A 24512-nucleotide genomic window follows, 5' to 3' on the forward strand; every position below is an offset into this window, starting at 1 on the left:
ATTTTCCTCAATGCGACAACCTCCAAGCCCATGGATATCGACGACATTCTCGCGTCAGTGGACCACGGCCCAGGCGCCAGCCTGGAGTCCGCAGCGCTAGACCATCAGCTGCTCACGCGCTTCTGGGTAGCCGAACGCGCCGTATCAGAGGTACTACCGTGGCCGGCGCCACTGATGGAGCGCATAATGGACCGCGTGCGGATACAGGTACAAACCAGCTACATAGGATCCCTCAAAGCAGACCTCTAATACAAAGCTACAGATCGAAACCATCGAAGATCTAGCCGCCTCGTCAGAGTCAACTCTCCCAACAACAGCAAACACGCATAACCCCAACCTCAACCTCCGTCTCTCAATCCTCCAAACCGACCTTGCCCGCACTCAATACATAGTACGCAGTCTTTTACGAGCCCGACTTGCCAAAATCACAAAATACAGCATGCACTACTTAGTCCTGCTAGCCTCGCGCAATAAAAATCCCCTCGCATCGCAAACACAATCAACCGCCTCCTCGCAGAATCCGAACCAGCAGCCCGAAGACTCCGTACCAGATATATCAGCGCTGACGGATTTTGCGCCGCTGTCGGAGCCGGAATCCTCGTTCTTGCATGCTCACCAGACCCTTCTGGCGGGCCACTACGCGGGGTCGTTTATGGGAGCGTTCCCGCGGCAATTGAGGCGGTTGGATGATAATGCCGGTGGAACGAGTATGATCCAGGGGCCGGAGTTGAAGGAGGTCGTTTTTGTTCGATGCCTCGGGGTGGAGGTTCCTGTTGTTGTTGGGAGTGAAGAGGAAGATGGGGATGATACGGGCGTTACGATGCGGATGGGGGATGTTTGGGTTGTGAGGTGGGAGGGTGTGAAGGGAGCTTGGGGGAGAGGGGAGGTGGAATTATTGTGATTCTTCGAAGTCTCTTGGGCCGGGGGTTTGATACTTAACTTCATCTACATAGCGGAGTGGCGGTTTCTGGGCGGGTGTTATTTGGGCGTTTTATGATATAATTTGCTTATTTCTATGACTGGGACTTGATGAGAGATATCATGCATGTCCTGCTAAGGCAGTTTCCATTCCATCAAATCAAATGGTTTTATATGACCATCCCATTTCTTTCAATCCCTTGAAGACGCCGATCGCTAAGCTCAGAGAAACGCAAGTATAACCAGAAAAGCAAACACCGAGATGCAAGGACACTCCAGACCATAAAATCATAAGAAGCAGATAAAATGAGTTGATCAGGTAGAAGGCAGATGCCATGGTCGACTAAGATTGTCCGACTTTATGCGACGTACCCGTAGGTGGGTGGCTCTTCGGAGACTCGCTCCAAGTATTCGCGGTCAATCAAACTCTCAATGCGACGCTTGATCATATTCACATCTGGAACAAAGCGAGCAGAGAGTTGTGAAAGGGTCTCAGTCATTAGTTGAGAATGAGTAAGCGTTTTGCGTTGTCTGCCAGGTATTAGTTCGTCAAATCACATACAAGGGAGTCATGGGGAGAGGGTCGTACTTCATAATGCGGACGATAGCAGCTTCGATGGTACCGTTGCGCTCGTCATTCATCTTCTTTTCAGTGACCTTGCGCTGATCTTGGTTCTCGACTTTGTTCGCACTGCCGCTGACAACTCCGATACGCACTTTCACAAAGGGGCTGTGGAAGTCATGGTTGAACAGGAAGCGATCAGTCGGCTTGACGTCTTTCGTCATAGGATCCTTCTTCAAAACCCGAGTCTTTGGGGCAACGGCGAGCGATTGCAAGTTACGGATTAGGTCGTGGTCTTGGATCCGGGTGCGAGTTTTGATTTCTTCATAAGTGAGACCTTCGCTGTCCGGTACGTCGTTGAATAATAACAGAATGACCATGGCGTATGTGGATACATTGAGCTCATAACGCTGGACTTTGCCATTGGGACGCACGAACGTGGCTCGAATGTCACCAGTGCCCATGCTAGCTTGCCACGACAGTTTGCGGCCACTGTGCTTGTCAAGATAAAACCTCTCAAAGCTTTGCTTCAGGGTATCAATTTCCCGTGGGAAAATGCAAGGCAATTGGACCGTTCCCTCCCTACTTGCCATGATTTCCATCGGCCACATCGTACTGGTGAGAACATTGATCTCCAGGTCCACGGGTTTCTGGTCGGGATCACTAGTTCGCGCAACGTGCTCCTTGTAATTGGTGGTAAGATCTTCGGAGATGGTCATATCCTTGAACATGGACTCAATGCGCTGAGTAAACTGGTTACCAACCTCCATCTTCATCTTGGAAATCATCTGTCTTTCTGCATCCATGCTGACAGAGCGTTTCATCAGGAGACGGCGTGACAGGTGTTTCTTGTAATAGGTTTCAAAGAGATCCTTGTCCTTAATGTAGCGCAACAATGTGATACCATTGTCCAGGAGAACGTCGACCTCGCTTTCTGTCTTTCCTTTGATCCCCTTCTTCAAGTTTTCATCGAAGAAAAGAGACAGGTACTCGGAGTTCCGTGAGTTCATGTTGACGAAGTTGGCAAAGCTGGCCCCAATTGAGCCTTGCATGCCCTGGTCGGAGGCGAAGGAATGCTCCCAAATGTCATCGAATTTCCGTTTGAGGCCGAGAATATCGTCGACCCAGCGGATTGCTGACACAGTTTGCTGATTCTGAGGCTTTTCTTTCTCTTTCGTCTTCTCGGGCTTTTTCTCCCCTTTCTCATCTTTCCCTCCTGATGAGGCTGGGACTTGTGGTAAGATTATAGACGAGTCATTGATTTCTTTGCCCATTTCCACAATGCGCGTATTGACCAATTTTGTCAAAGCTTGCTTCTTCTTGTCGACTCTTTTATTGAGCTCATAAACATTCCGTAGCTCCTCCAACTGATCGTGATCCAGCATGCGCCGAACACCGGTTCCCTCGAGATTGACGACTTCTTCAATGTTGTCCCGAATTAGATGCTCGTCAAGCAACTCAAGAACCTTTGGTTCTGTCGTTACCGACAGCATATAACGGCATCGTTCCTCCTCTTCCGCAATCCGCTGGGTTGCGAGTCGGCAAAACGTAGCAGCATCTCCCATTTCTAACAACCGTTGCCCTTCTGCTTGGTAAAATTCCTTGCTCGTTTTGAGAAAGGCTGGCTCAAACTCAGTTAGATAAAGCTTTGAGCTCTCTTCCTCTGTAGCAGTTTCGTAGAGGCCCTCCAACATTTGGATGCAATGCCGAATGAGCGGCCGCTCAATAATGTGCCCAGACCGTTCTAGTTGAATCATAAATAGTATGGTGGATTCGAGCACATCCATAACAGTCAAAGGAGAGCCGGCACGGATGGGAGCTCGTAAGATTTGGTCTCGGAAAAGAGCCATGCAGGCAACGTAGATGGGTGGGTGAGTACGGCTTGCTACCATACGGTCCTGCGCAAGAAGTTAGAGCAATGGAGCACTGACATGGAGCGTAAAAACCCACCATATACATCAAAACATCGGTGACCATGCCCATGCCCACCTGATGATCTTCCCAAGTATCCTTCAGGACAGTGAGAAACTTCTCCCCCGCCTCCCTCCTCTCACTCGACTGGTCCTGCACGTCGGTGGATTTTTGCGCGCGCACAAGGCTCGAAGAGATTGAATCGACAATGAGAGTTCGGACATTAGTTTTCAGCCAATCCTGCTCTAGTTGTTTGACATGCTCGTAAAGATCAGGAGCCCGCATCATCAACACGATCTTGTAGGCGTGGCGGTAGATCTCTTCGAATGCCAGGGTTGAGGCATTTTTAGTATTGATTTCAGTCAATGAGGATGCAAGAACTGTCCATATAGAATCGAAATCTTCGGTATTGGCATGGGAGACTCCCTAGAAGTATAGTTAGTAGATAGCTTCATAGTCTTGACCCCGCGGTCAACGAACCCTTCGGGGAGCTCGAATCTTGTGACGAGCCCTCATTGCTGCCATGTTGGAGGCACACACAGAGTAAAACCAAGAGAAAGTGAGTGAATAGAGACAAGACAAAAAAAAAGGTGAAGGAGAACTGCGCTCTTCTCTCCGCGGAGGCCAACCCCGGAAATTCTAAAGTTCCGCCTGTCGCTGACCGAGCATCGTCATTTCACTGGTTGTTTTTTTCCTTCGTCAATAGTCGCTCTCTGAGTTGCAAATATCTTGATTGCCTTTGAGCTCATTCTCTCCGCCATCTTACAAATACCTTCATATATCATCATCATCATGCGCCCTTTCACCTTGGGTCTCCGCCCATTGAATGCCCTTGTGTCGCAAGCGCAGTCCTTCACTACTATCGCGCGTACACAATCCTCACGCTTCCTTTCAACCCAATCACCCTTTTTACATTCAGCTCGCCCATCATCTATCATTCCTCGCTCTCAGCGCATATTTGCCCAGACCCAACTCCGATACAACTCCCGTGCTCCTCGCCCCCTCACCGAATCGCCCAAAAGCCAGACTGAGCAAGAGGCTGAATGGGAAGCACAAAACCGGGAGCGTCGCAGCAACGAGGAAGCCTACCGCATTACATTCACTTGTAAGCCGTGTGGTCATCGCTCCGCACACCGTATGTCCAAGCAAGGTTACCACCGTGGAACTGTCCTTATCCAGTGTCCCTCGTGTGACTCGCGCCATATCATGAGTGATCACCTTGGTGTCTTCTTCGAAAAGAAGACAACCCTGGAAGATATCTTAAAGGAGAAGGGTCAGACATTGACCCACGGCCATACGGAAGGTAACCTGGAATTCTGGGAGGATGGATCTGTGAAGAGTTATGACCTAAAGGGCAAGGAGATACTGGGATCACGCAATGATGATAAGTCGACTTGAGTTCAGTTGAAACGAGGTTCCTATAAGGGTTCTTGGTGAATTCGATGCATATCGGATATAGGTTTTGTTTGTCTCGTTGGACAGACGTGTATGTTATGGCGATGAAAGACTCTACTCTCAGCATGGCAGGATCCATGCACCGACGAAGAAAAAGGACTTTTGGGGCATTGTACATTAGAGATCACTTTTGACTGAATCCTCAGTCAATCCTTTCAATTCCAAAGACCGGTGAATCTTCAAAAATTCTCATTGAGAAGACTCGAGATTTGTACAGAAGAAATCAAATTGTTCTGAAAAGGTATATACAATGCAAGTATAATATGATAACCCATTCCACCAAAACGCCCAATTTTTCGTATGCCAACATCAAACACCATTCCATGAGACATGCAAATAGATGCTAAATCCTCTACCAACCGCGCCTCTTTCCACGGTGTTCCAAGCCCTTCTCACGGCGCTTGTCTCTCTTCCGCTCATTCTTCTTCATCTTATCACGTCCATACTTCTCAGGGTCGGAAACAGCTTCGATGCGACGCTTGGCCCGTCGTCCTTCACGACGTTCCTTGATAGCCGCCTGTACTCTAGAGATCTGTTCCACGTACTCGGTGGTGCCGAGTTTCTTCTGGAGAAGATCCAAGACCTCATGACAGTTAGAGACGAGGGACTTGTATGTGTTCTGGAAGGTCTCATCTGACGAGCGTGGCGCCGGGATTGACGGATCTGTCAGATGCTGCAGGGGAATGAGAATGACACGAAGAGAAGGACGGATCTGGTCAACCTCAACGTGGCGGATGAGGGCGGCAAGAAGTGTAATAGAGGCTGTCTTGGGGATGAGGGCTTCTGCCCGACCGGAGATAGTCTCTCGCCGCAAAAGGGAGGAAACCTGCTTGAATATGTAGTGGATGGCAGATCTGTTGTATGCCACCGTGGCTCCTTCCTTTGCCTCTCCTTCAGCTCCACTGCCAGCATCTTCATCCTCGTCCTCATTCTCGGATTCAACCTCCTCACCTGCCAACTTCGGAAGTTCAAGTCCGTTCTGGGAACAGCAGCGTCCAAGGAAAACAGTGTTGCGTACACTCTGCATAGCCAGTTCCTCGGCAATGCCGGGGGTACGCAGACTGCGGAGACTGGCACGAAGAAGCTGCAGCATGGCCGGCTTGTCAATGGCGAGACCGGAACTTCCAGTCAAGGGAAGGGAAGCGTAACCAGCAGCAGCATTTGTCTTGGCCAGATCAGCCATCCACAAGCCTACAAGGTTTGCAGCACAGGTCTTGACCCATGTGTGGGGGAAGAACAAGCACTCCTGTATGGAAGTCCAGATAGAAGCGCATTCCGGGCTCAGAGCAAGCGTGGGAGCCGTTTTGCAAAGCTTCGTGAAAAGTTGCAAGGCATAGTAAAGAGCTTCCCAATTGCCATTCTCATGGTCATCAAGGACGGGCTTCATCAAACCGGGGAGGATGTCGATGACGAAACGTGCCTGTTTATCCTTTTCGGTCTGCTCGGATTCAAAGTAGATCCGCATGGCTTGCAGTCCAATACTGCACAGAGCCATGTTACTGGTCTGCTCCAACCACGACCGAAGGGGAGCAAGGATAGTCTTCGTCTGTTCCCGGTCCGCACGGCTGAAGAACTCCCCGAGCAATGTACCTGCTAACTCGCGGCACTCCGACGACTCGTCGTTTGCCATAGCAAGAACGATAGGAAGGAAGAAAGTACTGATAATATCCTGTGCCAGTTCTGGGCCGGTCTTTGAAAGGAGCGCGTGCATCGCCTCCATAACTGACTGACGTCCAGATTGATGCTTGTAGTCCAGGTTCTTTGCGAAGAAAGCGAGCTGTTTGTTCCAGCGACTTTTTGCCTGTGGATACTCAATCAGGAAATGGACGTAGGTACCGCGAGCAAGATCCCTGGCCGACCGAGTCTGGTTTGTCACCATCATAGTCGCGATGTTGTCCATCAACTCATACATCTCGGGAACGACGAGCTTGCGGGACATGACTGCGCGGATGAAATTGAAAGTCACACCTTGGCGGTCTGGCTCCTCAATGTCGGAGGCCAGACGCTTGAGCAAGTATGCAAGATGTCCGTCACGGAGCTTGGTGTCCTTTCGTTCACGCAGCATGGAAGAAATCAACTTCAGGGAGGCCTGTGCCGCTTCAGAGTTGGTGCTAGGAGACTCCTTAACAAGCTTGACCGCTTCCGTGAAATAGACGTGTGAGTTCTCATCAATCTCTGGCAAAGGAAGCTTGATAATTGTGGAGAGCAATCGGAGAGCAGAAACCTTCACTTCCTCCTGAGACTGGACCAGCGCATCACCAATGATGGGAATGAATCCTGACATATTAGAAGCTGTCAACAATGAATTGAACTTGTTGAGGATAGCACGAAGCACATCCAGGGAGAATCGGATCAGCTTGTAGATATGAGAAGATGTCGTACCCCTGTGCTCGCCCCGCTTGGCTCCTTGTAATCGGATTAAGAACCGCTCCTCGTACCTGGTCTTAGGCGCAGCTGGGCCCGCATCTGGGGCATTGTCTCGATAGGCCTCCTTAATGACTTCGTAACAGAAGACCAACATCTCACGACTTTCAGCATCAGGGTTTCTTAGAAGACCGATGCTGATTCTTCGCATAAGCTCATCGAGCTTGTTGACGAGAGTCGTATTGAGCTTTTCGCGCAGAAGTGCCTGTAAAGGCCTAACCAGGTTTGACAATTGGCTGATAGTTGAAATCTTAGCAAGTAGCTCCATAGAGTCGTAGCTCTTGCTGCTCTTGACTTCCTGCATTTTGCTAGTATATCCTTCAGCGTCCTTTTCTTGGCCGACTGTGCCGAAAGTATCATCCATCACAACCGCGACGAGCTCTTTCAAACAGTAATCCAGATCTCCTTGCTTGAAGTGGTCGGTGGTGGTCACAAGCATGGAATGAACGGTGAATGAGAGAACGTGAAGCTGGTAGCCTCGCGCGAGAACGTTGCGAAGTTCCTTGAGGATGTAGCCAAAATAAACAGGACCCAAAAGGAGAGCGATCTCATTGAGTGTTTTCCGTGCAGTGTCACGAGAATCCTGTGCTTTACTCTTGAGAGTTGTGCAGACATCCAGAAGGACCGGCGGGAGACGAATAGCCAGATCTTCTTCGGGGAGAATCTTGAGAAGCTTGACAGTAGTAATCGAAGCTGGCAGACGCATACTCATCTCCTTCTCTTGCTTGTGGTGGATGTAATTGGTCAGGAAAGGAATGAAGTTTGTGGTCAATTCTGTTGCAACCTTCGCAAGAGAAGGAACAGTCTTGGCGAGCGTGCACATCGGCTGCTCGACAACATCCATCTTCTCAACTTCACCATCGGCCTCGACAACATTCATCTTCTCAACTTCATCATCGGCCTTCTTCTCTACCCCCTTCTTGCGGTCCATTGCACTAGACAGCGCATCGGACATGCGCCCGAGCAGTCTGAGGATGTTTTTCTCCTTTTCAGGCTTACTTGTCATATAGCTGCGGTATCTCCGGAAGTTTGCTCGGAATTGGCCCCATTCCAACCATTCCGAGAGAGCACCAAGGGTCGCAACACCTTCTGCAATCAGGTTGTGGGCATTTTCATCAGCAGCATCCTCGAAGACGAAATGCTCAATGAGGGGAATGAAAATGGTGCCCAAATTCTTAGCCTGAATGCAGCCTTGAGCTGCCTCTCCAGCCAGACGTCGCAAGGCACGTTGCCGGCGGTGCTGTTGGATGTGGAGGATGTTGGTGAAGAAAGAGGCCTCCTCGTCATCACCGACGAGAAGAACGTGCATGTCCTGCACAGAGGGTCTCGTGGGGTTGAGTTTGACAAAGTAGCCAATGACAGCGACGACTTCCGAGCGAATAAGTTCAGATTTCTGTCGGATGCCGTATTGCAAAGAGGGGAACAGAACATCATTGATGAGTATCTCAAATTCTTCGTCTGGTTCCTTGGACGCTCTGTCAATGAAACGTCTTAGACCATGGGAAGCACTAGATCGGATAGCAAGCTCGTCTTCATCCCTCAAATGGAAAAGCATGTTGTAGAGAAGAGGTCTCCACTGCTTCGCGCTCAAAGTCTGAGACAATTCGTCGCTGACTATTCTGAAAGCCTGCAAGCGTCTCGCATAATCTGGCTCAAGCCTCTTAGCTGAGCGAGAGTTTAGATCTGCACACAAGTCGGCAACTACTTTGAGGTTCTTGTCGTGGGTAGCAAGAGCACTAAAGACACGGGACAGTGTCTCTCTGTTCGCGTCATCCTTGAAGTAGTCGAACATCGAGCACACTGCATCAAACACTTGTTGGGCCAGCTCGGGATCGTCCTTGGGGTCCCACAAGGGCAAGAAGTGTTCGAGAATTTTCAACAAACCAGACTTGGTTCTTGGGCTGACACGGTCTGCGGGCTGACGAAGCAAATAAGTCGTAATACTGACAAGACTAGCGGTCTCCTTGGAGGATTCAACGCAGGGGGCGATCAGAGAAAGAGCATTAACTCCGGAGTAAAGAACGGGTTTGGAGGGACCTCTCTTGAGAAGACGGCTGAGGTGGAAGAGCGCATGCTCCAGGTACGGTGAGAGGACTTCGGACTTAATTTGTTCGGGTGGGAAGTCAGGCATCTCTTCGGTTTCCTGCAGCTTCTTACCCGTAGACTGCTCAACCAACGGTATGAGAACATCATCCAAGACAAAGTTCTTGACTTCATCACGGGCAGACTCGACCGCGAGACAGTCAATCACCTTAGTCAAGACCTTATCATTGTGCTGCACCAAGTAGAAGGTTGACCTTGGGGAAGCAGCCCAGGTGTGGAACAATCGTAGAAGGCCTGAAACACCCTGTGCTGTCTCAATGGGGAACTGATCCAGTCTGCTGTCAATCACCTCCTTGAAAATGATACGGACGTAGGGAGTCCAATCGTGGTCCGGAACAATCGAGAAGACCAAATTGAGACAGCGGATACATTCTGAACGAATATTTTGGAGGACAGGTAAGAGGCGTTCATCTGGACGGTCGCTACCGTCGTTGTAAATCCCCCGGCATGCTCGCACCAAGCAGTACACAACCACATTCATTGTCTGTGATGCGAACTCGGTCATACGGGTTTGAAGGGTCTCAAAGACAGTATCAATCAGCTTAAGCAGACCCAGCTGCCTTCTTGGGGTTGTCAACTCTTCCTGGAAAGCAGTCGGATCGCACTCATTTTTGTCTTTGACAACGTGTACATTTGCAAGAGGACCGAAGGAGAGCTGGATGAAAAGTCCAAAGTCGTGCTCTGAAAGGTGCGAGATAGTTCGTAGAATGGTCTTTCGTCTGCCGGCTTGGCCAGCGGCGGCCGAGCCAGCTTTAGAGATCATTCGACCGTAGAGTAGTCGAAGAACCACGGGGAGGAGAACAGCTCGGTGCTCTTGTTGAATCAAACTCTCTTCATCGCCGACATGCACGAACACAGCCAGCTCGTCCTTGAATCTGGCCTCGTCTAAGAGATTAAGTAGGTTTTCTTGATACGGACGAACATTCGGATCTTTCCAGGTGAAGAGGACTTTGAGCGCATGTTTCTGCAGGTCAGAGTTACCATGGCACAAAAGCCCTAGGACTGCCGCATGGACCTCGGGCGCCTTATATAAGACAATCGGGTTGAGGAACTGCGCGAACAAAGCAAGCATGGACAATCGATCCCGGAATCCCCAACGTACTTGCGCATCACCACTCTCGCCAGTCTCAGCATCTTCAACCTTCGCCTCGCCAGTTGGAGGCGCGTCATCTTGGTCCTCACGCAAAGCCCATGACAAGAATAATGGCACAATCTGGCGCGAGCGTTTCTCAGCCACACCCGGTACGGCATTCAAGACACGGAGTGCATGGGTCCGCGGGCAAGCGGGAAGGACGTCTGCGATTGTGTGGTCCTGTTTGAATTGCTGAGATAGAACATGATGCGGATCCTCTGTGCTCTTGGTATTTGCAGCGAGTACTTTTTCGACCTTTGCAACATTGTAACACTTGAAATGGCTCTTGACGAAAGAGCTTTCGTCGTCTTCTGCTAGCACCTCGCTAGGCGCTTCGGAATCTCGCTCTGACAGCCACTGAATGGACAAATCGGACACAATCTTCTCGCCCTGGGGATTCTCGCTAATTGTCTTCAATGCAGCAGCAGAGTCATCCCATAATGGTGCCAACTTCTTCGAAAACAATCCGAAGCAAAAGTATGGGGTCAGGGTAGCCATCCATCTGCGGTGGACAATTTGCGGGTAGAGAATTGCAAGCTTGCGGATATGCATAGAAATGGTTCTCACGGAGTCCATTGTCAGCGGGCTCTCTTCGACTTCGATGGCTAATTCCACGGGCGAAGGATCGTCTTTGGCGATGCGAACTATTAATTCCCGTAGGATCTGAAGCGAGACCAACCTCAGCCTGTGTGATGGGCTTGCCAGGTTCACAATTAGGTCTTGGGCAAAGTCTTCCAAGGTAGGATGTTCGAGATCCGCGGAGTCTGGGAGAGAGGAAATGAAAGCAAGCGCGCCCTCCAAAAAGACTGGCAGGCGGGAAAATTTTGTAGCAGTGGCGATAATCGGTTTCAGGAGACTCGAGTCAAGTTCTCCAACCTTGTTAGCAAGTTCGACATATGTCTTGAATCCTTGACCAAGGAAAAACACCAGGCCTTTCATCTGGACATCGTTGCCTTCAGCTGCACCATCTTGGAACGCTGTTAGGAGATTACTATGCAACTTAGAAACCATCTTGGACAATGTGGCGGAATCTGCAAACAAAGAGATAGCGGCTGGAAGTTTCACCAGCGCGTTCAAGAAGGCTTCATCTTTTGTGGGGTACTCCAATGAATCGATGATGCGAGATTTGAAGGCGTCTGGGCAGGAAATGTAGCCAGGTTGCGAAGTCTCGGGTGTGATGCATCCAGCCTCATGCAGACGTAGCAGTGTGAAACAAGTCTCCCACTCTGACTTTTGCCATGATGAGTTGATAAACTTCTGGAAGGGCGAAAGAAGCAGGCTCTGAAATCGCTCTGATCCCCACTCCGAAAAGGTTGCACAGAAGAATAAGAAGTATTTTGAAAGCGGGCCTGTGGACACCAGGTCCATGATAGGACGAAGGAAAGGTAGCAACTCGTCCATAGGGGACATTTGCAAGGCGCATGCGACGCTTGTAAGAAGCTGTGATGTCGTCGCTGATGTGACGTCAGATGCCGACACTTGCTGAAGCAGGGACACCTGGATCTGATGAACGATCTTCCAGTTTTGGATTCTGACACCCTTGCGAGTTGTCACAAGCAGGAACATTATACGGCAGCACTCCGACAAATTGGGATTCGGGGTTGATTTTGAGCGATCTTCGATATATGCCTTGACCGTGTCGAGGATGGGTCCGAAGGTATCAGGAGTCGTGGCGTGGACAAGGCTGACGAGCAAACCATATATAACTTCCGCAGGATCATTGTGATTGTCGTTAGTCGGAGGTATTTGATTGAGAACACAATTGAGGATATCCATGCCATTGGAGTGAAGCCCATTGTTGACTCCCCTGATAGCATCGGAGAACATAGTCATCAGTCCTTCCCTATAGTTCTCGGTATCTTTGTTATCGTCGGCGGCTTTCGAGATGTCGTCGAAGAGGAATGAGACGGCAGTCTCGAGGGGTGCTTTGTTCTTGTAGTAAACAAGGCCGGCCTTTCTGATAAGGAACGACATTGACTCAGCAGCAAACCTCGCCACAAATGGCTTTTGTCGTTCTTTCCCGAGATATGGAGTCATGATACTCAGCAGTTGTCGCAGGTCCGGCACCAGCAGACGAGAAAGAAATTTGAATATCCATGCAAGACAGGTGAAACTCCATTCAACGACCTCAATATCGGGATGTGTTGCCGCAACGGACGACACCAGTGTCACCGCTGTAGCAAAATGCTTTTCGAACTTGACGCCCAGATCCCGAGCGAATTGCGCAAGCAAGCTCAATAGCGGCTCCATAGAGAGCTGGTCTCTCTTCTCAATGAATTCCACTAATGTAGCCATAATCTTTTCTTCGTGATACAGAACTTGCGCAAAGCTCTCCGAAAGAGGATTGACACGCCGTACGAATTGTGTAAAGTTGTCTGAAAGGTTCATCTCAAACCAATGATCGAGGGCCGCTCGGAAATAAGAAGATGTTTCGTCTTCATCCTCACCGAAACTGGCGCGGCGCACGCGGTGGATCGGGTCGATTTTGAGCTTTGTGATGCGTGATGAAAAGCCCTCGAATCGATGGTTTTTTGTGGTCTCGGTGCCTGTTTTTAGGCGCCTAACAGGCTTTGCTTTTGAGCCTGTCCCCACCATCTTGACGGGTCTGACGAGCAGCACTGTTCGTAAGAAAGGTACTGGTAACTTTTTTTTGGCTCATCCGCATGGAATACAAAAAAGTTCATCGGATCGGGAGTTCTTTATTCCGTGCGAGATATCTATGGTCATCACGTGCTGATAAGGTGGCCCAAGCTCCCGCTTGCGAGAACCCGGATGTTCTATCCTACATCTAGTCGTATGTAGTTGATCTTTGGCGGTACCTTTGGACAGTTTGGGTGTTTGAAAGAACATCTTTGGGGGGTCTCTCCTATTCCTATTTATTCTCTTTCCATCATCCTTCAATCAACTTTCCATCAACATTTTCCTGTACCAACTCAACCTATCATCGAAGACAGACCCAAAAATGGCTCCCAAATGGTATGTATGTTTAGGTCTGCATGTATTTCAGTCACTGATTCAATCCTTATGTAGTATTGTCTTTGGCAGCTTGAACGGTCAGATACGGCCCGTGTTCAACAAGCTAGCCAAGGTGCAGCCAAAGCAGAATTTCTCCTTTGCCATCATTCTTGGTGATCTCTTCGGTGATGGCTCTACTGAAGACGAGCTCGAGGATATTGCCGCATTGATACAGGGGAATATTACTGTGGCATGCCCAACCTACTTCACCCTTGGTAACCGACCACTTCCCCCTCAAGTGGTTGAAAAGATTGAAGCAACCGATGAAGTGTGTCCCAACTTGTTCTTTCTGGGAAAGCGAGGAACTTTGAAGACAACAGATGGTATCCGAATTGTTGCCCTCGGTGGAACCATGGGAGAGACAGAGGGTAAATCTAAACCCGAGAGTAACGCTAGCGGCAAGTTCCAGCAGACATACAGCGAATCTGATGCTCGTGCCCTGTTCGGGATTCACAAAACAGATATTCTTATCACCAACCAATGGCCGAAGGATGTCCGTCTTGGATCTAGCTGTGAGGTCTCTGGGAATAAGGAGACTGTGCCAGCTGAATTGCAATGCATTGCAGATGTCTGCGCGACTTTGAAACCCCGGTATCACTTCTCTCGGTCAGATGGTGCTTTCTTCGAGCGTGAGCCATTCTTTCACATGCCAACGGAGGAGGCCCCAGATGTCTACCAACTTACTCGGTTCATCTCATTGCCTACTTTCGGCTCGATGAAGCATGCTATCTATGCCTTTAACTTGGACCCAACAGCACCTTTCCCGAGCAGTATTCCCATAGGAGCCACCATTTGTCCTTGGTCGGCGGCGCAAAGTAGGCGTCAAATGCTCCCAAGCCAAAGCGAATCATACCAGCGCTTTGCGCCCTCCGACATAGATAGAGACCCGGGACATAATCGCCGACACAAAGAGCGCGCTCCTCCGCCAGGCCCAGAGAATTGTTTCTTCTGCCTCTTGAATCCTAACATCGCCACACATCTCATCACCTCAATCGGCAATGAGAGCTACATCACCACCGCCAAAGGGCCTTTGCCCACAAAGGACTTTTTCCCTTCCCTGGGCTTTCCAGGCCATATGCTTATCATCCCTTTCGATCACTGCCCAACCATCGACCTAATCTTTGACCCGAAAATCCGAGCCGAGGCCTTCGCCGAGATGCAAAAATACCGCGAGGCAATGCACCAAATGCTCAACGAGCGATCAGGAGGCAAGCTCGGTGCTGTCACTTGGGAAGTCAGCCGCTCGAACGGCATTCACACACATTGGCAATTCTTGCCGATGCCAGTGGAGAAAATCCGCTCCCGGCTTGTGGAGATGGCATTCAAGAAGGAAGCCTCGAACCTGGAATATTCGACGTTCAAGACCGTGCCAAACCCCGACGAAATCCACAATCACCATATGATTGACTATTTCCGGGTCTTTATTTGGACACCTACGCCCAGCAGTGAAGCCGAAGTTGAAGGCGACAACTGGTCTGCACCTGAGCACAAAGGGGTTTGGAAGACGGAATCTGGAGAGGAGAATGTTATCATTATGAAGATCCTGCCGGAGCACCGATTTAATTTGCAATTTGGTCGTCAGGTTATGGGCAAGGTACTCTATCTGGATGAGCGTATTAACTGGCGGGATTGTGTGCAGACGGAGGCTGAGGAGACGAAGGATGCGGAGGCTTTCAAGGAAGCTTTTGCGAAATATGATTTCGCGATGGGGCCCGATGAGTCCATTTGAGATGGGCAAGTTTCTTCGATTCCAGGTGCATACATAACCAATGCGGGTTATTGTAACCTTGGGAGGGACCTTTCAACGGGAAGCGTCTTCGGAAAGCTCCCTCGTGTACAATACGATGAAATGTGACAAATGAGTTCAAATTGAAGCCAAAATTCACAAACTAACAAATGCCTCGCTGAACCCATATAAGAAATGCTTATATTAACGAGTCTTCTCAGGGTATCTCGGCTAGAAATGGACAGTATCAATGGTACGACCACGATCGCGGTCCCTTCGGGAATCAACACCAGACTCACAGGTTCCAGCGCAAGGTCAATCAAGTAGCCACACATTTTCGTTACTATAATCTACTGGTAGGTACATATGCATCCATGAATAGTACAAACCCAACAGACCCCAATCACCAGTCTGAAACCCTTAAAGCTTGGGATATCATCAGTTCTATCGAGATGAATCAAATGGTGGAACCTTCTTTGCAAGGCAAAATCGCGCGAGCACTGTCATACAAGGGAATTAAGCGAGGCGGCTTTGGCCGGCCCGACAATGCAGGAGTCCAAATGAGCGAAATTATGGGAAAAAAAAAAGTGTTCAATTCCATGGCCAAATTTAGCCTGGGGTCATGGTATGTAAGTGAGTATGTAAGATGAACTGAGACAAATGCAGCCTGAGAATGGTATCAAAAAGACGCGAGAAAGGGAGGGGGAAAAAGGGAAACGTTCTGTTCGTGAAACCGCCTCGATCAACGAGGGTCATGCTCAAAAGTTGCTTGAAGCATTCAAGGTAGGCTTTTTGCCGCTTTGCAACAGACTCGGAGGCCTGTTGTTGTCAGGCTGGGGAATGGGAGTGGTGTTGGCGTGGGGGTTGTAGGAAGTATATTCGGAAGGCGAAGGGGCCGAGAAAGCAGGAGGGGGCGAAGAAGGAGCACCGGGGGAGAAGGCGCGGTATGAAGGCTGAGAGGTGTATGTTGGTGGATACTGGCTAGAGCCGAAAGATGGCTGGCGCTGGAAGCCTGGTGTTGGGGCCGCGGCTGCAGAATGGTCTATCTCCGAAGACGGGGAGAAGGACATTGGCACGGGGCTGTAGTTGGTGTGCGGCTTGTATGCAGCCACGGGGGAGGGTGCTGTCACCGCGTGGTAGCCGTTGCCTGCGCGGTAGGAGTGGTCGTCAGACGAGTCGTGGTACTGTTGCTGGTCGTAAGGGTTGTGCACTGGTGCGCCGACGGGCGATGTCAGGCCCGGAGAACGTGAACCGTAAGGGTCATGGGCTGCGGCACCATAGCCAGCTGCTTGGGCTGGGGGTGACATGCCGGGCGAGCGTCGCCCGTACGGATCTTGAGTGGCAGCCAAGGCTGCTGGTGGGCCAGGGGACCGTCGTGCATATGGGTCCTGCGCTGCATTCAGTGCCACCGCCGGGCCGGGGGATCGTCTGCCATAGGGATCAACGGCTGCCCCATGGGAAGGCATGCCCGGCGAACGTCGGCCATATGGGTCTTGGACGAGATTCAATGCTACTCCCGGGCCGGGAGACCGGCGTGCATACGGATCAGTAGGCCCAAATCCTCTGTATCCCGCCGCGGTCCCGCCCATGGTTGGGTTGGGCGAATAGTCAGAGTAAGCGGTACCAGGTGTACCAGCACCCTGTTTTCGGTCCGGTGGGTTTAATGGCTCCATCTCGACGTCGTCGTGATGGTTTGGGTCTTCGACATGCTTGTCAACAGCACCGGCCCAGGTAGGCATCTCAGGTAGGGCGTCCTCATTGACATGAGCGGCCGGAGTCTTGGGCGCGTCGAAATGCGCAGTCTGCTGCGCGCCGCGGAACGAAGGCGCCCTCTGTTGTGCACCACGATATGAGGGCGGGGCTGGCGACGCTTGATAGACCGGATTTGGAGCTGGTGGTGGAGGTTGATGGAACGGAGGGTCATCAAAGTGTTTGGGCGTTTTGTTTCGGCGCCTGCCTGAGGGGCAGCAACAGCTACAGCAGCACTTGCAGCATTGATAGCCGCAACATAGACAATTGATGACGCAAGCTAAAACAGAGAGTAGAACCACTGCGCCGACGATGATACCAACGATAACAGGCCACCTTGCGCCAATTAATTAGTATCATGCCAGATCATGCGCAAATACCACGGGAAGGTGCAGATCACACAAGCCAAACTCACTTGCAGTATGATTTGGCCATACATTTGTCCCAGCTCGAAAAGGTGCTTGGAACTGACTCGAGATCACTCACAGTGTCTCGGGCCCATAGTGTAATATTTGCTGAACTCATCTCGAAAACGAATGGCGGGTGCGTAAGGCGATAGAAAGGGAATCATTCAATTTCCAATGACTGTTAAACAGCATTGAGCAAGATTATCTAGTATGATCAAAACTAGGCGCAGTCCGGGGTGAGTGAGCTGTATCGCGAGATGGGTCCAAGCCGGGGAGGTAACGAGAGGGGGGCGGGGCGCGAGGCTGAGAACGATAATATCGATGATATCGATGATAGTGATAGTAGCGATAGTAGCGATAGTAGCGATAGGAAATGCGAAGTCACAGTAAAATATATATCAATGAGCGAAGCTGTGCTCCGTGCATAAATAGATGCTAATCCAAGATGGTGGATGGAATAGGCAGCAAGTTAACCAAAATAGAACGATTGAACGAATAAAGACTGAAGAGAGAGTAAGACCCCGAATCAGGATCCAAGGAACTGAGGCGTAGGGTCCCAAAATGACAGAAACGACCGAATAGACACTGCTGGACTCGAGACACGAGCCCTGAAGAACGAGAGAGTGCGTGAAATTGCTGAAACATCAAAAGTTCAACCTCGCAGGGGCAAGGGTTGACAGGGACAGGGAACCCCATAGTTCCCGCATTCCCGCCTATCACATCCGTCAGAGAGACTCAAAACGACAATCCTTATTAATTCTGTCGATCATCTAAGGATTTTACAAGACGAGTTGAAGTTATTTTGAAATAGGTTTTTTATTCTCACAAAGGGAAACCAAACATTTGTAAAGTCTCCTCCAATTACCCTTTCCAGACCCAATTAGAATCTCACGAGAGAAACACATCCAGAGAGAGATTGTCTGCAGTAGACAGGCAATTCTCGTTATGTACAGCTGTAAAATCACTCTCGATGCAATATTACATCCTGAAGATCATCCGCACTGCCCCAATGGCACGGTTCAGAGGGGAATATTATCGGACAATGCATTGAATACAAATGCTCCTGACGAAGGATTTAGCCAGTGAAACCGGCATTGAGCATCGAGATGCAAGTTTGGTACAGCGAGGAATGACGATTGTTCCACGGTGAAAAGTCTGTACAAAGAAGGACCAAATAGTGGATTAAAGGGCGATAATGATGTCAAAAGAATGTTCGGAGAGAAAAGGAGATGCCAAAGTGTCGGCAAAATGTTCGATGAAAATCGTCGTTGGGGTATTGTTTTCGTGGAAAAAAGAACCCAGAGGTATGAGAAAATGGAAATCTGGCGATGATAGGCCGTCTTCGTGCGCATTTTCGGTTTCGAAGTTGCGAGGTCGTAAATAGACATATGAAATGGGACACTCAAGATTCAAAAGGTTCATGAGAGTCGGTTACCCGGGGAAGATCATGGGCGTTGGGCATAGAGAGAGGTGGCGACATGCCAAGTAAAGGAAATATTGAGGAAACATGAACCCATGAGGTAAACAGGGGTCGTCAAGGAGAGGACGATACCAATAGCTGGTATCAAAGAGGTCAGGGAAAAGGTGGAGACAACCTAAATCAGATCTCAGCAGGACTGAGGTGGTTGAGAGAAGTCGAGGAAGAAAAGAAAAGAGAAAGCCGCCGTTAAGCATATTGCAATGCATCAGCCAAACACCACGCTCCAAGGACATGACAAGAAAAAAAAACATAAGATGCAAGAAAATGCAAAGCATCAACAGTCAAAGGTACTGGCGAGTTAATTTAGTAGGAAAGCATCCGGCGGCCGGGGGTCCGCGCAGGGACTGGGCTTTGTGAGAACGGAGAGCTTAGGTATCGGTTTCGCTCGCTGTCGCCAAGTCGGCAACGTCCAGTTGGGCTGTCCTCCATTCCAGGGGATTGTTCCCCAAAGGCAAAAGTCTGGGCGCGGTTCAGCTTGGAGCGCTGCTTGACCTTGCCAAGTCCACGTTCGCAGGCAAATTCGTGCTCCTTGGCACTCATTTCGACATAGTTCTGGGGGAAACAGAAGGAGCGGTGTTCAGCGAAGAATGAGCTGTATCCACCGTCCAGAATATACATATCCGGGTATGACAGATGAGGGTAAGTATCAACGTTGATCGCGCGATCATGGTGGCGCAGGTACTTGGCCATGATGGGAGCTCGGTGCGCAGAGTACTCGCAGTGCAAGACAAGCGCAGTGCGGGCCTGGGGGGCACTGAACAATTCGCCAGCGAGGCGTTCCTTGTCGTTATAGTTTAATGCGCCAGTGATGTGGCCACCCTCGTACTCGTACTCGAAGCGGCAGTCGATGATAAGAATGTTGTCGAACTGGTCGTTGAATTTGCCGTTCATGAGTTCCAAAAGAGTGCTTTTGTCGATGCGAGGTAGAGAGTCCGCGCGATCCTCAGGGATGAAATGAGGCAGCTTCATGCTGGGCGGGCTCGAAATGTCACTAATTGACTGGACGGGTGTATTTGTCGCTACCTTGGCCTCTTTTTCGGCAATAACATCTGCTGGGTGCTCAAACATACTCAATGATCGCCGACATTGCTTGCGGGGACGCATCAAAGGATGAGAGGGTTTGCGGATTGAACTGGAGGCGGGAGAGCCGCTACTACGGGCATGGTGGAGTGACGGCCGCATACGCGGCGGGGCCAGGTGAGTCGAAGAGCTGTTGCGAGAGATTGGGCGCTCATGAGGAGGTGAGTCCCCAAACATATCTTCCAGAGAGGTGGATGTGCTAAGAGATGTCTTCGCTCCAGTTCCAAATCGGAACGGTGGTGCTTTGCTCTCTGGTGCAGGTCGAGTCAGTCCAAGTTGGAAAGATTGAGCCTTACTCTTGGCCAGGCTAGGACGCAGGAAAGTGGGTCGCTTTCTCCTGTCAGATAGAAATATATGTTAGCCGAACAGATTTGGTGGCTGGCTGAATATCACGTGCACTTACTCAGGTGGGCATAGAGGTGACTCCATTGGGGACGCTTGGAGAGGGCTTGGTAGCGGAGACACCATTGGTGATTCCATAGGACTACCTCCGGGTGTCGGAGACTGTATCTCAATCTCGGCAGTGACATAGAACGCCGGTTTGTGAGGCAGTGGAGACATTTCCATAACGTCCATAGCCGGAGCTGGTGAAGATGATGGGAGCGGCGGGGTGGTCATAACATCGTCTATATAACGTATCAGTAACTCCTCCACCCAGCCATTGTAGGTGGCCATTGCTTACCACGTCCATTGGCTTGACCAAGCATACTGGCCGTGAACAAAGAACGCCGTGGTGTGGCTAATTGGGGACTAAATATAGAGTTAGCCAGGCTTTGTCTCTTTGAAGCTCATGCAACAAACCAAGTTCACACATACCTCTGGTCAATATGGAAGTTCTGAGAAAGGTCCGCAGCCAAGCTGGCTGTGGGGGAAGATCCTCGAATTGGTTTCATGTTGAAGTAATCCGAACTAGATTTCTTCATAGACAATTCCTTGAAGTTGAACGGGTTTCCACCAAACCCGGACATTGAACCCAGGGAATAAGAAGTCGGTGCCTCTGAACGAAAGCAATGACCGAACATGACCGAAGGAGGCTGCATAGCAGCAAGAGGTGAGGAGTGCTCCATGGCCGGTGATGAATTGCAACTGGACCAAAAGACCGACGTTGTACAAATTCTGAGAAGGGAAGCAACCGACGAAATAGACGGAAGGCAATCAGGCCCTGACCACAGATGTCTACCCAGTACTAGGTCCTACAAACTGAGGTTCAAAAAAAAAAAGTCTCAACGCACGTCTCCACGTTTGCAATTTCAACGTTATGGGTCCCCACGATCGCCGTGACAACCAGTTCGGGAAAAAAATCCTAGGTCCCAGACCCTAACCACCAACGGCAAGAGAGTTGTACTTTGTAGACACAGGATTTATCGGTCCATGGCAAGCTTTTCGGAGGATTTTGGGAGGTCAAATATGGTGAATATGTAGGTGATGGGAGGGGTCGGGAGGGAGCTCGTGGGTGCTGCAGGACTGAGGGGAAGGTCCAAGAATATGATATGTCGACGAACCCGAATGACAAAATTGAAACTCACAATGCCGAGTGAGGATTGTCGAGAGTAGTTAAGAAGAAGAAAAAGAAGAAGAAGAAAGTAGGAACAAAGCGGTTAGAAGAGAGAAGCCGTGAAGCTGAAGGGATGGGCTTGTTGCAATGGGCAACGCAGGTGGGGAGGATCTCCGAATGTACAAGTATTGAGTAATACTGCGGCTCCGATTTTCATGTAACGGGGAATTTTATTTAAAATAATAAAAAGGGTTTAGGTTAGAGGTAATATAGGAGGATAATAGAATAAAAATGAGGTAGGGTAGGTAATAGACGTAATAGACGTAATATACCTACTAATATACCAATATAGTAATATAGTAATCGATGTATAGGTCAAAACAGCTAGTTTCCTTATAAAAGAACCTGTACGGTAAAAAATAAACCAAAATATATACATATGGGGAAACTTAGATCGGTATGCAATGGTAGTAACCCTACTGAGTAAAAGATAGACAGTCCCCATGCTCTGGCTAGGGGCCAAATACTTTTTTTTCTCGTTGCCCGGGGCTCCCTTGCCGCAGCAACCCAGCGCCTATCAGAGCTCATCACCTTTTTCTTACTTGTGTCTTGGGTCTAGCTTTGACTCCCCTGCTCTAAAGGAGGTCTCTCTCGCTACCCTTGAATACGAAATTATGCGAAATTACCTCTAACCCCGTACCATCTTCTTTGGTTCTTCCAATAGTATCCACCAAGAAGAAAACTTTTCTCCCGTGTGTGTCCGTCACCAAATGAACCACAGGCGAGCTGAAAAAAAAAAAAAAAAAAAAAAAAAAACGGAGCCAAAGATCGAGTCTAATGCAAAATATCCACTTTCCCTGTCCTCGGGAGAAAAAAAAAATTAAAGCTCCTGCAAGTGATGGGAAGCAAGTGACGGGATGCAAGGGTGTTTCGATTGGACAGCTTCTTTTCTATTGCTTTGCACGTCACGATATGCTTCTATTCAGAAAGTTGGTAGATATCTAAGAAATTGCAGTAATGTCCTAATCACTTGAACGAAACCCAATTATAGCGCAACATAGTGCTCGATCCAGTCAACCCGATAAGTGATATTCATTTCCCGGGAGAACTTCCAGTGTTGATTGGCCACACCGGAGAGCGTGGAATCTCAAGATCTCGTCATCTCCGAAAATATCTAAGAGTTCGCACTATCTGGGTCCTGTTAGGCGATATCAAGAGCCGATCAGAGATTGGAATCTATGTTTTTGGGAGCACGGAGTACAATGTAGTATATTGTAGATTTGCTGTTCAATTGCTTCTAGACCGGAACGTACAACGTAGTATTGAGTAAGGAATGGTAGATAATCTCATTCCTACTCTTCCTTGAAATTGAAGATGTTATAATGCTTCTGCTCATACATACCCGTGCTACCCTTACTTGCACCCGCATTCTTGTTGATCAAGGGCTCACGATGACCTTCAATGTCGCGCATCCCTTCCATCTCCCTTGGTAGGGTGTTTGAACCCAGTGTACATTAATTGCCTAAGGGTCGTTCTATCGAAACCTTGTCGGTCGACCTTCGCACTTTTGACATGAAAGCAATTGCGCTTGCCAAGGTGAATTGCCGCCGTCGCTCTAAAGCTCAGGCTACTAGGTAGGTTGTCCTACTATGACGAGCCACTTAGGATCAAGATTAATACGATTGACCCGACACCCCAATTGTGAGGTACATACTCCGTACACGGTTTGTCACACCTTAAACAAGTTAATTTCCTACAGATAACTGTCAGGTCCCATTCGGGCTATCAGATGCGATATTTACTCCGTACCAAGTGCTATCAAGATCTCAGTTTTGCCACCAGGCGGCTCTTCACTTTGTACAAAGTTATGTCATATGAAACTGCTAGTCGCTGGAGTCGGCCATGCTAGTGATCCAATCATAGTGGACACTGGGCTCAGGATTCACTACTGCACCCCACGATGTGTCATTCTAGACCCTCTCGCGAAACACCGAAAGCTCGAACTCGTCATCCTGGTATATCCGATCAATCCGAGATGCACCAACCCCCGGCTCTTCTGAAGTCTACAATTGGTCATCTTCTATGTATACAATGCATCAACCAAAAGCCCTTGTCACCCATATCTGCCCCGTGGGAGACGATGCGGTGTGCAACTACTTCGTACAACATACTCCACGACGCGTTCGGAGGATTCGATTGGCCCGTGATCCTACGTCATATCTACTGAACATCAATCTATTTGTGATCCGTGCACATCTGCAAACTTGATGTTCTAGTCATCATTTTATGTTCAAGATCAGCCGGTTTTGAGACCTTGTCAGTGGTTTTGATATGTTTTGATGTGTTGATCATAACATTGGGCTATTCACGAATCAGAATGTACCTGGCTCTTTTCAGGCGCTTGCAGATGCGAAACTCGCTGACATGCTGACCGTGTCAGTCCGGTCGCCCTAATCTAAGCATCTCTCTACGCCACGGCTGCAGAGACGCAGCTAAGGTGGGGTCGGGGAGGGCCCCGATGATGTGACCGGTCAATCGCATCACAACGCCATGTGTGCTGGGGCCAGTCATATCCGCTCTCCAGCCGACTGCTTCGTCGCTGCGGGGTTTATCACATTTCAACTCGTGTGCCAGATATAGCCTGCAGTGTTGGGGCTGTCTAGGCCCTTTCCCCTCCTTGTCTCAGGGTTCCTCCCCCTTCCCATCGTCCAATGTGATGTCACGATCCTATTGATTGTTGATGGCGCGTAAAGCTTCATGTAAACAAACCAAACCAGATTTCACGAAACTAATGCGTTGTCCCGTGATCGCACATGACATCAAAGGGAATCCAGATCAAGATTTCTGACCTCCCGACTTGGGTTTGATCTGTGTTTTGGTATTATACATCCTCCAGTACTGGAAATACCCATACCATTTATTTCCCCTGGTCTTTCTAAATTTGTCAGTCACTAGGATTCTTCCGGCTCGGAGACCCCGATCAGCGCCGCTATTGGCACCCCGGGTCACTTATACGCCAGCGCCCATCAGCTTCGTGCCTGTCAGCTCCCTGCCA

General features: G+C 49.6%; 7 protein-coding genes across 7 annotated transcripts; 3 read left to right on the forward strand and 4 right to left on the reverse strand.

Moving 5' to 3' along the window:
* Positions 1-30: 30 nt before the first annotated feature.
* On the forward strand, positions 31-901 carry sld5 (putative GINS DNA replication complex subunit Sld5; the record flags this gene model as incomplete). Its single annotated transcript, XM_056673084.1, has 2 exons — positions 31-207; positions 263-901. 2 exons carry the CDS (start codon positions 31-33, stop codon positions 899-901), a joined length of 816 nt encoding a protein of 271 aa, XP_056536603.1.
* A 376-nt stretch (positions 902-1277) lies between these two features.
* On the reverse strand, positions 1278-3916 carry N7500_001939 (cullin family protein; the record flags this gene model as incomplete). Its single annotated transcript, XM_056673085.1, has 4 exons — positions 1278-1449; positions 1508-3378; positions 3431-3817; positions 3872-3916. The coding sequence occupies 4 exons, from the start codon at positions 3914-3916 to the stop codon at positions 1278-1280; spliced, it is 2475 nt and encodes an 824-aa protein (XP_056536604.1).
* Positions 3917-4183: 267 nt separating this feature from the next.
* On the forward strand, positions 4184-4789 carry N7500_001940 (DNL-type zinc finger protein; the record flags this gene model as incomplete). The annotated part of the gene is made up of 1 exon (XM_056673086.1): positions 4184-4789. One exon carries the CDS (start codon positions 4184-4186, stop codon positions 4787-4789), a length of 606 nt encoding a protein of 201 aa, XP_056536605.1.
* Positions 4790-5198: 409 nt separating this feature from the next.
* Positions 5199-13100, reverse strand: N7500_001941 (uncharacterized protein; the record flags this gene model as incomplete). Its single annotated transcript, XM_056673087.1, has 1 exon — positions 5199-13100. One exon carries the CDS (start codon positions 13098-13100, stop codon positions 5199-5201), a length of 7902 nt encoding a protein of 2633 aa, XP_056536606.1.
* A 367-nt stretch (positions 13101-13467) lies between these two features.
* On the forward strand, positions 13468-15249 carry N7500_001942 (CwfJ domain protein; the record flags this gene model as incomplete). The annotated part of the gene is made up of 2 exons (XM_056673088.1): positions 13468-13481; positions 13536-15249. The coding sequence occupies 2 exons, from the start codon at positions 13468-13470 to the stop codon at positions 15247-15249; spliced, it is 1728 nt and encodes a 575-aa protein (XP_056536607.1).
* A 755-nt stretch (positions 15250-16004) lies between these two features.
* Positions 16005-17520, reverse strand: N7500_001943 (uncharacterized protein; the record flags this gene model as incomplete). The annotated part of the gene is made up of 2 exons (XM_056673089.1): positions 16005-17220; positions 17411-17520. The coding sequence occupies 2 exons, from the start codon at positions 17518-17520 to the stop codon at positions 16005-16007; spliced, it is 1326 nt and encodes a 441-aa protein (XP_056536608.1).
* A 1665-nt stretch (positions 17521-19185) lies between these two features.
* nimT (putative tyrosine protein phosphatase MIH1) lies at positions 19186-21029 on the reverse strand (the record flags this gene model as incomplete). The annotated part of the gene is made up of 4 exons (XM_056673090.1): positions 19186-20299; positions 20366-20588; positions 20645-20712; positions 20779-21029. The coding sequence occupies 4 exons, from the start codon at positions 21027-21029 to the stop codon at positions 19186-19188; spliced, it is 1656 nt and encodes a 551-aa protein (XP_056536609.1).
* Positions 21030-24512: the final 3483 nt, after the last annotated feature.

The sequence above is a fragment of the Penicillium coprophilum genome (assembly GCF_028826855.1).
Source record: "Penicillium coprophilum strain IBT 35676 chromosome Unknown utg000002l_segment0_segment0, whole genome shotgun sequence".
NCBI classification, from domain to species: Eukaryota; Fungi; Ascomycota; class Eurotiomycetes; order Eurotiales; family Aspergillaceae; genus Penicillium; species Penicillium coprophilum.